We start from the raw sequence: 14,820 nt of genomic DNA, 5'->3' as shown, positions 1-14,820 counted from the left end.
TGTCTGTGATCAAATCACGTTTATTTGTTTATCCTGTAATTTTATAATTCCTAAACGTCAAAATCTGTTCGAGACATCGAGTATTGTGTACTTTTTATTTAGTTTTCTTTTAATTTTAAATGAGAAACCAGTAATCGGGCGTTGAATAAAAGAATTGATTAAATACTAAAAGACCCACAATGGGTTTACCGAATACGCAAATACCGCGCGACAAGCTTCCGGAATGCTGGTCAGACGATGTTCGTATGAACGCATTATTTGCGCCGTTCAGGATCAAAACTGCTAACCCAGAATCTTGGGACATGAAGATGAAGTTCTGGTCCGAGATGGTGCGGCAATATTGTCGTCATAGGACAGATCCTGTTATCTCTGCAGCAGACATTAAGTTTGCTTTTCAAAGGAAAGGCCGTACTCCAGCCTGTATTGATATTGTTATTGAAGAGATGTATAGGTAGGTTCCTTCAATATGTAGATAAATTTAAACGTGAATTGTTCGCTAAGGAAGTAATACGTCTTTTTTACTTATACATTAACAGTTATAGAATGTATACATTAACCTTGAGATTATAATTTGTCGTGTTGATTTTGAATTTGCGCCAGATTCTTCCATTCTTTGTTTACTACGTTGCAACATATTTATTGATTTTACGAATACTGCAAATTGTTATGTCATTGTGGTGTTATTTAATATACAGAACTAGATTAGCTATAGAACGCGACTTTGTTTACGTAAAAAAATAAAACTGAGGGAGTAGCCTCAGACTGCAAACTATTTTTTTTTAAAGTTACTCATTTTATCTTCACTAATTATACAAATCAAGTTCGTCATAATGATAGGATGAGATTCTTTACATAAAAAATACGTAAATTTGTGATATACTTAAATGATAATTGTAAAATATCGTAACATATGTTTTTTAACCATAACAACTAGGGTTGCCATGTCCCAAAACCTAATAGCCAGACATGCAAACTAATTCGGTCAGACATTTGGGTAGAATACCTTACACCCTAGATGCGACCTTCAGTTGACTTTTGTCTCCTGCACTCGGGCAGTATGCAAAAAACAAGCCTAACAAAAGCCAGACAACCCAGACATGCAATTAAAAATCCTAAGTCCATCTTTATCTGGATGCCTGGTAATTCACAACTATAATCTCAAACATCTCAAAACCCGGCAACACATCTGAGATTCCGCTGTACTGCTCGTTTGTCATCTCGTCTTATAAAGAAAAAAACTATAAGGCTGATGTTTCCTTTTGATAATTTTCAGAAATGGTGAACTCTCACCTATATCTAAATATCTTCAAATACTGCACAACGGTCCTGAAGGCTGGGCGATGTGGGGCGCTAGGATAGCATTCAAGCCAGCCGTGCTAGCTGTCTCTACAGTACTATCGTTATTACCAAGCAGACCTCAACTGGATAGCGATGGACTGCCAAAAGCGAGTATAGAATCGACACAGAGATTTATACTAGAAAGTGCTGTGAAGGTAATTTTTCTTTAATTTAAATTGAAGCAAAACTGATATATAAACACGGCTAAACACTCACTTATATACATCCGGTGGCGGCACCGACTAGTTTCGAGCCCATCGGGGACCCTTCATCAGGATAATAATCCGTAATATAATAATCCGAATGGCGGTATTCGAACTTCCACCAACTGATAGGAAATCCGTCTCCTTAACAATTAGGCTATTAGCGCTTCAAGTAAGTACTTAATATTGTGATAAAAAAAGTTACCATGGTAGGGATATGTAGAGAGATGATGGACACATAAACAAGTAATATATAAGATTGTAGGTTGCTACAGTAATAGAGAAAGATAGAAGAATGTATGTATGGATTGTAAGATGGGAGTCAATTCAGATATGATTGATAGTAATGTATGTAGGATAACTGTACTGACACTATGTATGCATAAGGAATATTAGCTTACCGTGGGTTTTTGATACCAATATCCTTGTTTAAAACATATTGTCATCCCAGTTATCTTTGTTAAAACTGTGTTAATATGTTTTGAAAAGACATTTTGATCTTAGAAACTCACAGTTATTTGATTATTTAATTTATTTATTTATGTTAAACTTAGAAAATTTAAGCTTATAAAAAACCAAAAATTAGTAAAGTAACGTATATAAAAATAGATTTCGGCCGAGACTCATACATATAGAACATAGTCTGGAATAACACATTGACTACTATTTTTTTTAATTCGCCCAGACGGAGTCGTGAGCAACAACTAGTAATGAATAATATTGTTTTTCAGGAACAAGCAACACAGTTTTTAGATAATTTTCCACCAGGCGAGCAAAGACTGGGAACAATAGATGAATTAATGAAAATCACACAATGGGCTGGCAATAGAGAGACATTGGAGATATTACTAGGCTATCTTGTGTCACAAGGGGCTGCGGTTAAAAAAGGAGATGTTGTTAAATTAGGTAAGGAAAAGTACTACTAAAGCATCACTAACTGTGGGTTTCTGAGGATGATATGTTTTATATAGGATTTTAGTGTCAGAAACCCACAATAAGTCCCTTAGCACCAAGATAGTGGTGAGAAAAGTTGCTCCTATTTTACCGACAGAATAGACGACTCGGGTTAAATCTTTTGATGAAAAAAAAACTAGACTAGCCTATGTGCTATTTGAGACTGTACTTAAAGTTTGTTTTATATTTCATCCAGATGTGTTGTCATATTACAATAATATGTCTTATATTAATGAAACCTCTATGAGCGAGAAATATGGGTTAGCGAGAACCCTTTATAAGCGAGAAATCACATTCCCTTGGACTCTCGCTTATTCTGGTTCCAAATATATTCAGTAATTCTCTACCGTGTAATGTTTACCCATACATTTTGATATATAAACGAGCAGCCCCTGCAATCGCTGAAGTCTTGGCCATAGACATACCCAATTGCATGCGTTGCCTGCCTTTAATCGACTGAGGTGATGCACAGAAAGAGAATATTTTACCTTCCCATGCATCCCCTCATCTGTAAAATCCACTTTCACTTTCCATCCTTTACAAAAAAAAAGGGTGGGAAGGTAAAGAGGAGTAAAATTATTTCTCTGGGATGCACACTCATCAGAGTGTAGTTGGAATTCCACTTGAGGCGTGTCTTCTGTGTGGTTGTGGTATTGCACCGGGCGAGCCGATTCGTGCAAAGATCTTAAAGCGGGCTTATACCACTGTTAAAATTAACAATAATAATTCTGTACAGCTAAAATTACTTTTCTTAACAATTTTTCAGCGGAACCCAATAAGAAAGCTGCAGCTGTCACTGAGACTGATGAAGCCCTGGTTAAATTAACATCAGCGGAGACAAGACTGGAGGCTGATATGGAGAGACTTACAAAAGAATTGAACTCAGCAGATGCAGATGCAAGAGCAGCACTTAAATTGGGCAATAGACTTGCTGTGAGTTGTTTGAAACTAATTGTCAACCGCGACTCCGTCTGTACTGTGTTAAAAAACTTAATTAGTAGCCTATGTGTTCTTCCAGACTATGTTCTATATGTCAAATTTCATCGAAATCTGTTCAGCCGTTCTGGAGATATCGTCAAACATTTAAACATTCGCATTTATATTAGTAAGACTAGTTGTTGCTTGCGACTTTGTTAGTGCAGATTAAAAAGTAAGCTTAGTTAAATTCAGTTCAGCCGTTTTATAGATTAGCAAGAACAATCACGGACTTGTGAACAAACAGACAGAAGAATAATAATTTTTCGTTATTAATATTACAAATTACATACAGACATTTCAATTTTGGTAATTTTATTAATTGTTAGCCGTCCGCGCGGAGTAAACAACTTATTAAGTAGCCTATGTGTTCTTCCAGACTATGTTTGTCAAATTTCATCAAAATCCATTAAACAGTTCCGATATCTTCAAACAAACATCCATCTAAACCAGCATTTATAATATTAATAAGATTACTTGCTGATGAAGTCACGGGCAACCGCTAGATTATTAAACCATCCACGCAGAATTAAAAACAAACATAATTACTAGCCTGTGTTCTTCCAGACTATGTTCTATATGTCAAATTTCATCACAATCCATAGAACCGTTCCAATACTCGACGAACTCTTATCTCTTCTTCTCTGATTCTCACTCTCTCTCTCTCTCTCTTCTTTTATATGCAACATAAAGAACTATCCATTGTATTGTAGGCAAAGAACCATCTACGTCGCAAACATAAGATATCAACACGAGCTCAACGCTGCGATGCGGCACTTGAGAATGTCAGACATCTCCTACATCAGATGCGAGAAGTTGACTCCAACGCTGCTATCGTTGATACATATAGGTATGTTATATATAATCTAGATATCTAGAAATCTAGAATTAAAATACTAAATGAAATTACCTATGGCTGTAAATTTTTACCATTTACCTAAAGAAGTCATAAATTTTTATTGCGTCCCGGAGGCCTAATTTAGTCTTCCTTCCCTTCCCATACTTTGTCTTATAAAGATGGGAAGTGAAAGTGGACTTTCCGGATGAGAGGATGCATTGGAAGGGAATATATTTTCTATCTGTGCATCCTCTTCTCCGTCAATGAAAGGTAGGTAACGCATATGCAATCGCGTATGTCTATGGGCAACGGTCACTTCGCTATTTCAGCTATATCAGTTGGCGGCTGGCTCGTTTGCCACCTTATGATATAAAAAAAAATCTTTTATCTTTCTATTTATGTATACAAAATAAGATTACTTTCTTGTCTTTGTCTATAATTTTGACTTAATTCTTTCAGAACAAGTTCCCAAGCTATGAAGCGTACGATGAAAGAGGGTGGACTGGAAGAGGACTCCGTCTTTGATACTATGGATGAATTAAAAGATGTAAGTAGGATTATGTGATAATAGTTAATGATAATAGATAATAGCCTGTGATTCCGTCTGTGTAGATTAAAACATAATAAGTAGTCTATGTGTTCTTCCAGATTATGTTCTATATGTATGACAAATTTCATCAAGATCCGTTCAGCTGTTCCGGAGATATCTTCTAACAAACATCCATCCAAACATTTACAATTATAATATTAGTAAGAAGTAAGATAGAGCGTCGGTGGCTCAGTGGTCAAGCACTTGACTTGCAATCTGCAGGTCCTGGGTTCGAATCCCGCCATGTACCAATGTGTTTTTCCATTTTCGATTTACATACATTTATCTAACTTACGGTGAAGGAAAACATCGTGATGCTGCACATATCTGAGAATAAATTCAATGATATGTGTGAAGTCACTGCACTTGATCAGCGTGGTTGACACATGCCCCACGGTGGGGACGTATAGTGAGCTGATGATGATGGTATTGTGGTCTCATCACAGATAATAAAAGCCATGGTAATATCTATAAAGTTATATAAGGGTAGGTAATTTATTACTTCAACTGTATTCCCAGGTATTAGAAACATACAATGAAGTAGAGAAAGCATTAGGTACGACGGTCGATGATATAGATACAGCAGAACTGGAGCAGGAGTTGAAGGAACTGTTGGATACACCAGCTCCACCTGGAGGTGGTACACCTGCGGCAAGGAATGATAAAGGTCAGTACCTTGTCTATTCTTGAGTTTTTGTTTTGTCTTTATAATTAGATGTCACTCTTAACTCTATCCATAAGGAATTAAAAAAAACTTAATTAGTAGTCTATGTGTTCTTCCAGACTATGTTCTACAGGGTGTCCCAAAAGGTTAGGTACATAGGAAGGGGGATGATAGGGGTGGTCACAAGGGTCACCAGAAAAATAAAACAAAAAATTCCCCTCTGGGTATTAAAAAAATAAATGTCATTTTTTAAAAACTTAAAAATTTTACACCTTCTGGGGCAATTTTAATTTTCTTTAAAATCTTTGTTTATTTTATTGTTTTTTTTATTTCATATTGATAAAGGGTTATTGACGATAACATAATAGCTTTTTTTTTAATGTAGCAATATTTGTAGGTCATCGGTTACAAAATTGCCCCAGAAGGTGTAAAATTTTTAAGTTTTTAAATAATGCCCTTTTAATTTTTTTAATACCCATAGGGGAATTACAGACACCTTCTGATAAACATCCATACATTCAAATTTTCGCATTTATAATATTAGTAAGATTCTTAAATGAAAATCAAAGCTAAAAAAAATCTCGAATCTTGTATTTTCTTCCAGACTATGTTCTATATGTATGACAAATTTCAGCAAGATTTATGTAGCCGTTCTAGAGATATCTTCTATTAGTAAGATTTATCAACATTTTTAAAACAAAAAAAGGCAACCGAAGAAAAAAAAATCTTTCCAAACTCAATTACTTCTAATATATAAGTACGGTTATTAAATTTTTAAATATTTAATGCAACAGAAAGCAATTTATCAACACCCGGACAACGTAGAAAGGAATCAGAGAGAGATTTTGTGTTTGACGGTGAAGAGAGGATGCTCGCTGAACTAGACAAGCTCAGTCTAGAAGATACCACACCAAAGAAGACAGACAAGAAACCGATTGCTGTCTCTGAAGCTGCTGATAATGGTGAGTACCAGAATATAAAACAAATTAATTAGTAACCTATATGTTCTTTCCAGACTATGTTCTGCCAAATTTCATATAAATCCGTTGAATCGTTCCGGAGATATCTTCAAACAATCATCATCAGCTCACTATATGTCCCCACTGAGGGGCTCGGAGCCTACCCTAACTTAAGGGTGATTAGGCCATAGTCAACCACAGGCCAAGTGCGGGTTGACTTCACACGTATCTTTGAATTTCTTCTCAGATATGTGCAGCATCACGATATTTTCCTTCACCGTAACATCAGATAAATGTATATATGTAAATCGGAAATGGAAAAACACATTGGTACATGGAATTTGAACCCAGGACCTGCAGATTGCAAGTCAAGTGCTTGACCACTGAGCCACCGACGCTCTTCTAACAAACATCCATGTAAACTTTGGCATTTAACATTCACATAAACCTCAAATATTCTAATAAAAACTTTCACCCCTATTGTTATTTTGCACCCTTGAGGGTAATTTTTACAAACATTGAATGTCATACGTACTACATACAAGTTTCAACCCCCACTTTCAACCCCTTACAACCCTTTTATCGCGTTAAAAAGTAACCTACGTCCTTTCCCAGGCTCTACACTATCTGTGTACCAAACTTTATTTAAATCGGTTCAGTAGCTTTTGCTTGAAAGCGAGACATACGGACAGAGTTATTTTCATATTTATAATAAAGTGAGAAAGGAACGCGATTATTTTCTCGCTTATAAAGGTTTCTCACTTATGTGTGTTTCTCGCTTTCGGAGTCTATTCTGGACAATGACTCTCGCTTGTAGAGGTTTCTCGCGTTCTCGCTCTCGGCTTGTATGAAAGCTTAAATTATACATCTATATATATAAATGAAATATAATTGTCTGTATGTAATAAAAAATACGTATAGGGAACATATGTTTATAGATAGAGACGGCATGAAATATATTTATATAATAGAGTGAGAGAGAAATATTGTGATCCAAAATCACATAAATCTATCTTCAGGCATCTCAATACCAAAAAGCACCAAACCCTCGAAGGCCTGGTATCCACCACCTGGTGACTGTCTCAAACCGGACACAGCCTGGTCTGAGAGTGGAGTGGACGCCAGTCTGAAGCGCCTGAGCGAAGGTTTCGGGGAACTGAGAATGGATCAGAGGTTACATCCAGGTAAAACCCTCGGAACTGTAGCATTTTGAACCAAAATGATCAGGTTTAACAAGTTCCATAAAAACTACGATTCTATGTGTGAAAATGAAGTCGGCAGCATTGAATGTTTACATAAGTGTATTTACTAGCTTTTTCTAGCGACTTCGTTTGTGTGAAATTAAAAAAAAATTAGCGTATATGTTACTCCAGACTCTTATCTATCTTTGACCCAAATTTCATCCAAATCCGTTGAATTATTCTGGAATTACTTAATAAATATTCATCCATCCAATTTTTTGCTTTAATAATAGGATGGAATCCTGGAGAAAATATTGGACCGTGATATTTTTCTCGCTTATAGAGGTTTCTCGCTCTTAGAGATTCTATGTCCAACAATTTTAAATTTCCAGGTCAACCCCTGGACGTGGACTTCACGACACCTCCACGTCATTACGTGACAGACTTCCAGGTGCGCGACCACAAGCGCGCGCCCGCCGGCGTCTGGCTCTACAACCACGAGGACACCAGCGCGGAGCTCGCCCCCAGCACTGAGTACATCAGGTGAGACTCACTGACTGACTAACTTCCTGATTGTCTGACTGTTCTACTGACTGACTGACTGTATGTCACCACATCACTGCCAAACCATATGATCTTTACCCTTCCAGCACTGAAAGCCCGGGTAAGACGGGCAGCAGTTTCCTGATGGCGCCCGGTGAGGGCAGAAGAAAACAGGAGACCTGGCACACTGATGAGGAGAAGACTATTGAAGACCTGGAGACGAGGCTCAACAGGCTACGTGGCTTCAATATGTAAAGGTGTAGTATATAAGTAGTTATATATATTTGACTATCTTTATATCATATACTTAAAAAAATATTTACGATTTGTGATATCATTTTATTTGGTGTATTAGTTATTGGCTTCTCTCTCTATATATATATATATATTAATAATAATTCATGTTTGTTTGTCCTCTATGTTATTCACTTACCAGAAAGATATTCATGAAATTTTTTGCTAAAATGTTCCGAAGATCCTAAAGAAGGTTTTTGGACTTAAAACATAAAAAAAGATAACGTTCTTCCTTGCAGTTTGACATTTGATATTTATTTTTGATTATTTCGACTTGAAGTTATTGATTTTTGACATTTCATAGTAGTACAGACAGACAGACTTATCTGACCCGGTGAGTATAAGCGTCTCCATGTCAATTTGTCACAAGAAATTTGTATAGACCGACAAGAATATGATACAAGAAATATGATAGCTCACTAACGCCCTCAATGAAAATCTTTCACAAGTTTTTATCATCATCGAATTGTCTTTTTATCTCTTTTATGGTATTTTCTACATTTAAATAGGTATTATCGTGTGTCTATTTAAGATAGATTGGTTTGACAATTCACTAGATATGTGTTGATTAAAATCGATTAAATTTTATCGATTTTCGATAGTTGCTCTCATAGAACTTGCAATCGATTATTTCATGTTTACTGTTTTTGAATTACAATATAAATTAAATTGTCTCTTTCTATTTTTACTTTATCTTTTATCTTTATATATATAATTCTTCTGTGAGTGTGTATGTCACTGAACTTCTCTCAAACGACTGGAGCGGTTTTGATGAAATTTTTTGTGTGTGTTCAAGGGGATCTGGGAATGGTTTAGATTCACAATTTTCATCAAATATTAACTTCATATTAATTTATTGAAATTAAAGACGTGTAGACAGGATAACGTCTGTCGGGTCCGCTAGTAACTACATAAAAAAATAAAACATTGAACCGAATATTGTAGTGTTGATAGCCAAATATCTGTGAGAAATTCAAAAATTAATATAATACCTAAGTTATAATACATATTTATTCGATTACAAGACTGTTTCTCGATAGTTCATAGTTCGTTGTTCACGTACACTCCGACACTATGACAACTGTTCATTAAGTACAACATTAATCCTCATACAAAATTAATACGATATTTTATTGATCATCATCAGCTCACTATACATCCCCAATAAGAGGCTCGGAGCCTACCCTAAGTTAAGGGTGATTAGGTCATAGTCAACCACGCTGACCAAGTGCAGTGACTTCACACATATCTTTGAATTACTTCTCAGATATGTGCAGCATCACGATGTTATCCTTCATCATAACGTCGGATAAATGTACACATGTAAATCGGAAATGGAAAAACACATTGGTACATGGCGGGATTCGAACCCAGGACCTGCAGATTGCAAGTCAAGTGCGTGACCCCTGAGCCACCGACGATCCTTCTCGAATCTTAAATAGACACACTATAACGCCTCTTACCGAGTTAGATAGGCTTGTAGATATAGAAACTAAAGATACGTAATCCGGAGAACAAGTGAAGGGAAAAGGTCTCTAAAGGCTGATATATAAACACGGCTAAACACTCACGTATATACGTCCGGTGGCGGCACCGACTAGATTCCCGATGAAGGGCCCCCGATGGGCTCGAAACTAGTCGGTGCCGCCACCGGACGTATATACGTGAGTGTTTAGCCGTGTTTATATATCAGTTTAGTATAATGTCTTACGAAAGTTTGAATAGTCTCTAAAGGCCTCTGTGTTGTCTTTTATATTATGATATTAAAAATCACGATTGAACGTCAAATTTGCATGGAATACTTCAACTAGGTTGTATATCTATGTTTTTTATGTTATAAATATATATATGTGATAAAATGTTGTATATAATAAGTTAAATATAGTCATTATATAAAAATCATAATTATTATAAAAATTATTCACATTTACATTGAATTGTAAATATTTTAAATTACAACAAATTTAAAAAAAATAACATAAAAAGAGTGATAAAAATAATAATTCGTAAGATTAGATAGTTTTATAATAAAAAAAACAGTCCAACTTGGATAAGCGAGAGTCATTTATGAACTCCATGAGCGAGAAACTCGGGTTAGAGAGAAAACTCTATGAGCGAGAAACTCGAGTCAGAGAGAAAGCTCTATAAGCGACAAACTCGGGTTAGAGAGAAACCTCTAAGCGAGAAACTCGGGTTAGAGAGAAACCTCTATAAGCCAGAAACTCGCGTTGGAGAGGAACCTCTATACGCGAGAAACTCGGGTTAGAGAGAAACCTCTATGAGCGAGATATATGTCTCTCGTTCCTTTGGTGTCTCGCTTATCCAGATTTGACTAGATATGACCATTATTCACAATATAATATGCAAGTTTTTAACTTTTAAAAAATCTGAGATAAATATGTGATCCTTTATGACACTCCCTTGAACTTATTTGACATACCCTTAAAGATGTTACCCTCCTTTTAGTCGGGCGAAACTAGCATATTACATTGTGGAGTTATTAAACGCAACAAAATGTAGTTAGATAAATAATAAAAAAATGTATAAAATCTAAAAAAAAATACGATTACAAAATATTAGTTTTTTATAATAAGAAAAAAAATATCGAAAAAAAAAATATTTTTTTACGTTTCGCCGAAATTTCGGTGTTAAAAAGTGCCTATTTTTTAAAGTAAGATTTAGTTATTTAAGTTTTGAATGTAATTATTTAAAATAGACCAAATATCCTGTCATTTGACATCTCGCTATCGGCAGATTTAAAACTCGTCAGTTTATAATCTGACGAATCAGAATAAGCTAAATGAATTTCTGGAACTTTTCTAATTGAGCTTATAGGGTTGTTTAAATGAATTTTAAGGTGTGTTTCCACTGACGACAGTTTGAAATCAGAATTTTACAAGGTTAATTTGAATTCATGATAAAATAATTTAAAGAATAAAAAATCGTAGCCTCCCTCATATCTAGAATTAGTGATTTTGTTTTTCTAAGTTTTTTCGTTTCTTAAGAGTCCGTTCACAAAGACGGGGGCGAGTAATGCAAATTTTTATTGGCAACTAGCTGTCGGTCGCGAGTCCATCCGCGTACAATTATTCGAATTTTTCTTAACTTTTAAACCTTTCCTAGACCACCACGAACATTTCAAGATCAAGATAAGATTCCGTTCAGCCGTTTTTGCGAGACTAACGAACAGCAATTGATATTTTAAAAAACTTAATTAATGTAGCCTATGTGTTCTTTCAGACTATGTTATATACGTATGCCAAAATTAATTAAGATCCGTTCAGCCGTTCTAGAGATATCTTCAAACACCCATCCATCCATCCACATCACAGCCATCTAAACATTCGCATTTATAATATTAATAAGTTAAATAAAAAGCAGTACTTCAAGGCATAAATTCGAAAAAAATCAATAAATAGTATCCTATGTCCGTCTCCTGGCTCTAAGCTACCTCCTCATCAATTTTCAGGCATATCGGTAAAGCCGTTCTTGAGTTATAAATAGTGTAACTAACACGAATTTCTTTTATATATATATATAGGTAGATAAATTGTCTTTTTTTATGTTTTGATAAAACGTGCAGAGTAAAATGAAACTTTATTCCAAAGGTATAAAGCTTAATTTTATTTGCCACACTATTCGCTCCGGTCTTTTTAAACGAATCTTTTCGAGTTTTAATATATACTAATATTATAATGCGGGAGAGTTTGTTTGTTTAAACGCGCTAATCTCATGAACTACTGGTCCGATTTGAAAAATTCTGTGTTTAATGGATAGTTCATTTATAGAGGAAGGCTTAAGGCTATATAACATTACGCTGCGACCAATAGTTTTTTTTTAATCTCGCGCGGAAATAAAACTTTTTTGGAATTAAAGTCGAAAACGAAAAGAAATTCCCATTGAATCGGCCAAATTAATTCGTATGACAAGTTATTTTATTTGAAAAAAAAATGATTTTCATATAACGTCTTGTTAGTGGAAATACATATTAAGGTAATTAATAATATTTATAAGTAAATAGGTTTGTTCCTATTTTATATCAAGACATTTGTTCAGAATGACAAGTAATTTCAACCGCTTTGTCAAAGTCAAATTGAATTTTGACAGCTCACTAACGCTCCACTGTCATTGTCAAAAATGTCACAGTCCTTTGTCGTATTCTATTCGTCTTGTTTTTTTTCTTTTATGGCGTTTTCTGACAAAACTAAACGCGATAGTAGCGCCTCTTAATGATAACTACAAAAATTGTTATTTTTATATTTAACAACGTAATAATAAGGTCAAATGTATCCTGAATAATTTTATTTTAATATTTTGTCAATCATCTATAAATCTAATAGTGTTTTGAGTTTTATAATACCATACACGGACTGAAATGAAACTGATTAATGCCTAAATTGCAGTTCGTGTATAGCAAATGTCTTCACACGAATTATTAAGACAGTTCGTTTATTTATCATATTCATGGACTTTTACTTTGACCATTAAACTGTTTAAAAATACGTTTTTTTTTACATATTGTGTTATTTGTCAATGATGCAAGAAATTTACTCATCTCTATAAATGGACAGGCGATTTTTTAGAAATTACAGCTTTTACTAAATTCCGATTTAAACGCGTACGTTCATGTTACGTGACAATTCTATCTATATTATTAGTTCCAATTTACGCCACCGTTACAATCCGCAACCATCAGCGCCAAAATGGCGGATATCAAACAGTCACAAAATACAACGTCTTATAACCAGTCCATTTATAGAGATCAAAGTTTGATTGCTTTAAAAAATTATGTAACTTAGTTTGTAAATTTGTATATATTAAATAACGTAACGTGCCAAAATGTCTTTTTTTATTATTGTCATGTAGTTTTAAGTTTTTTCACCATGTTTATTCATTTTTTTTTATCAATAAACCTTAAACGCCGGATCTATTTGTTTTATTTTCTAATTCAGATATTTTAATGCCCTTTTTTAATGCTGGTAACATTAATAATAATAAAAATTGGCTTAAAACACTAATGTGTTAAAGCCAAAAACATAAAAAAATAAAAATTGTATTTTTAATTTGTAGTAAAACAACAAATTCAATTTTTTTAATATTTATTTTGTACGGCAACCAATAAATCTTACAGTATAGTGCCACAACACCGCTTGAGAGCAGCCGTCTCGCTCGCACACACCGCGCTAGAGCGAGACACCATGCTTATATTTACAAATTGCATATTAGAAAAAACATAACCTAAAAAAAAACTATTACCAACTAAAATTTAGCTAAATCTTATTATAATCTATAGGAAAGTCGTATTTTTAAAAACTAATATTTACAAAAAAACACATGAAAAGGAATTAATTGTTCCCATATCCCCCCCCCCCCCACTAACTAAACGCGCGAAATTCGTTAAAAAACGCGCCATTTTCCTCGTATCACATAATTATAGCCCGTTGTACATTTAAAAATACAAGAAAATAACAATTTAAATAAAGATTTTTAGGCAAATGTTCAATATTTTCATTTTAAGACAATTTTATTTAATATTATAACAATTTTATATATAATATAATACATAATTGACCATAAATTTCGTGAAATAAATTCAGTGAAAAAAAAAAAACTTTTTTTTTCATAATAATAAATGGGTAAAAAATGAAATAAAACCAAAAAAATATTAACAACGGGCTCTTAGACTAGAGATAAATTTAATTTTTCGTTGTTGGAGTTCCTATATTCAGTAGACCGGTGTATCCTCGGAACTGACTCGCCATCAGGTCCCGGTAGACCGCCAGCTGCCTCTGATCCATCTGTCCCAAGCTGCTGTACAACGCACTCATATAAACTGGATCCATGAATGGCACCGCCATTGGTGGCATTGATGATTTCTGGAGTTCCATCATTTGAGCTAAGCTGGGACTCTTCATAGACAGATTTGAGTCTCTGGAACCAGTTGAACTTGGAGACGTGTCATCTCTGGTGTGGTACGTGGGTATTGTGATTGGGTTCTTCTTAGCTGGTGACTGGTAAGGTTTTGGATACTCTTTGGGTGGTGTTGGAGTCTTCGCGGACATGAATTTGCCGTTAGAAGACCGTTTTTGTGGTGGTCTTTTCGGTGGGGTCTGATGGGGGGATTTGGGATTGACTAGAGTGATTTCTAAATTTGAGCCGACGACAGCTTTGCCGTCGAGTAAAGTGTAATTTTTGGATAGATTTTGTGGTGTCGGTGCTTTGGGGGGCGATGTTGGTACTCTGACAATTTCTACGGCAGGTTTGTTGGGGGTCTGGGGGGTC

The 14,820-nt window shown here is 34.9% G+C and overlaps 2 protein-coding genes across 3 annotated transcripts in view; one reads left to right on the top strand and one right to left on the bottom strand.

Annotated features, from left to right (window-relative positions):
• The first annotated feature begins 34 nt into the window (after positions 1-34).
• LOC106122897 (charged multivesicular body protein 7) lies at positions 35-8,615 on the top strand. 2 transcript variants are annotated; one of them, XM_013319042.1, is made up of 11 exons: positions 36-451; positions 1,274-1,493; positions 2,273-2,447; positions 3,262-3,428; positions 4,184-4,320; positions 4,768-4,855; positions 5,417-5,564; positions 6,356-6,523; positions 7,540-7,704; positions 8,094-8,244; positions 8,352-8,615. In XM_013319042.1, exons 1-11 carry the CDS (start codon positions 180-182, stop codon positions 8,497-8,499), a joined length of 1,839 nt encoding a protein of 612 aa, XP_013174496.1. In that variant the 5' UTR covers positions 36-179; the 3' UTR covers positions 8,500-8,615. The 2 variants fall into 2 exon arrangements, with proteins under 2 accessions (XP_013174497.1, XP_013174496.1); XM_013319043.1 differs by lacking the exon at positions 7,540-7,704 and having other exon boundaries at positions 35-451.
• Positions 8,616-14,160: 5,545 nt separating this feature from the next.
• The window catches only part of LOC106122751 (AT-rich interactive domain-containing protein 5B), a 45,809-nt gene continuing 45,149 nt past the window's right edge, over positions 14,161-14,820 (bottom strand). The window contains exon 14 of the mRNA XM_013318837.1: positions 14,161-14,813. Within this exon, the coding sequence (XP_013174291.1) occupies positions 14,235-14,813 (579 nt within the window). The 3' untranslated portion in view covers positions 14,161-14,234. The remainder of the gene's footprint in view (positions 14,814-14,820) is intronic.

This window comes from Papilio xuthus, unplaced genomic scaffold (assembly GCF_000836235.2).
Source record: "Papilio xuthus unplaced genomic scaffold, Pxut_1.1 DF826776.1, whole genome shotgun sequence".
NCBI lineage: Eukaryota > Metazoa > Arthropoda > Insecta > Lepidoptera > Papilionidae > Papilio > Papilio xuthus.
This window is presented reverse-complemented; position numbering and strand designations above follow the sequence as displayed.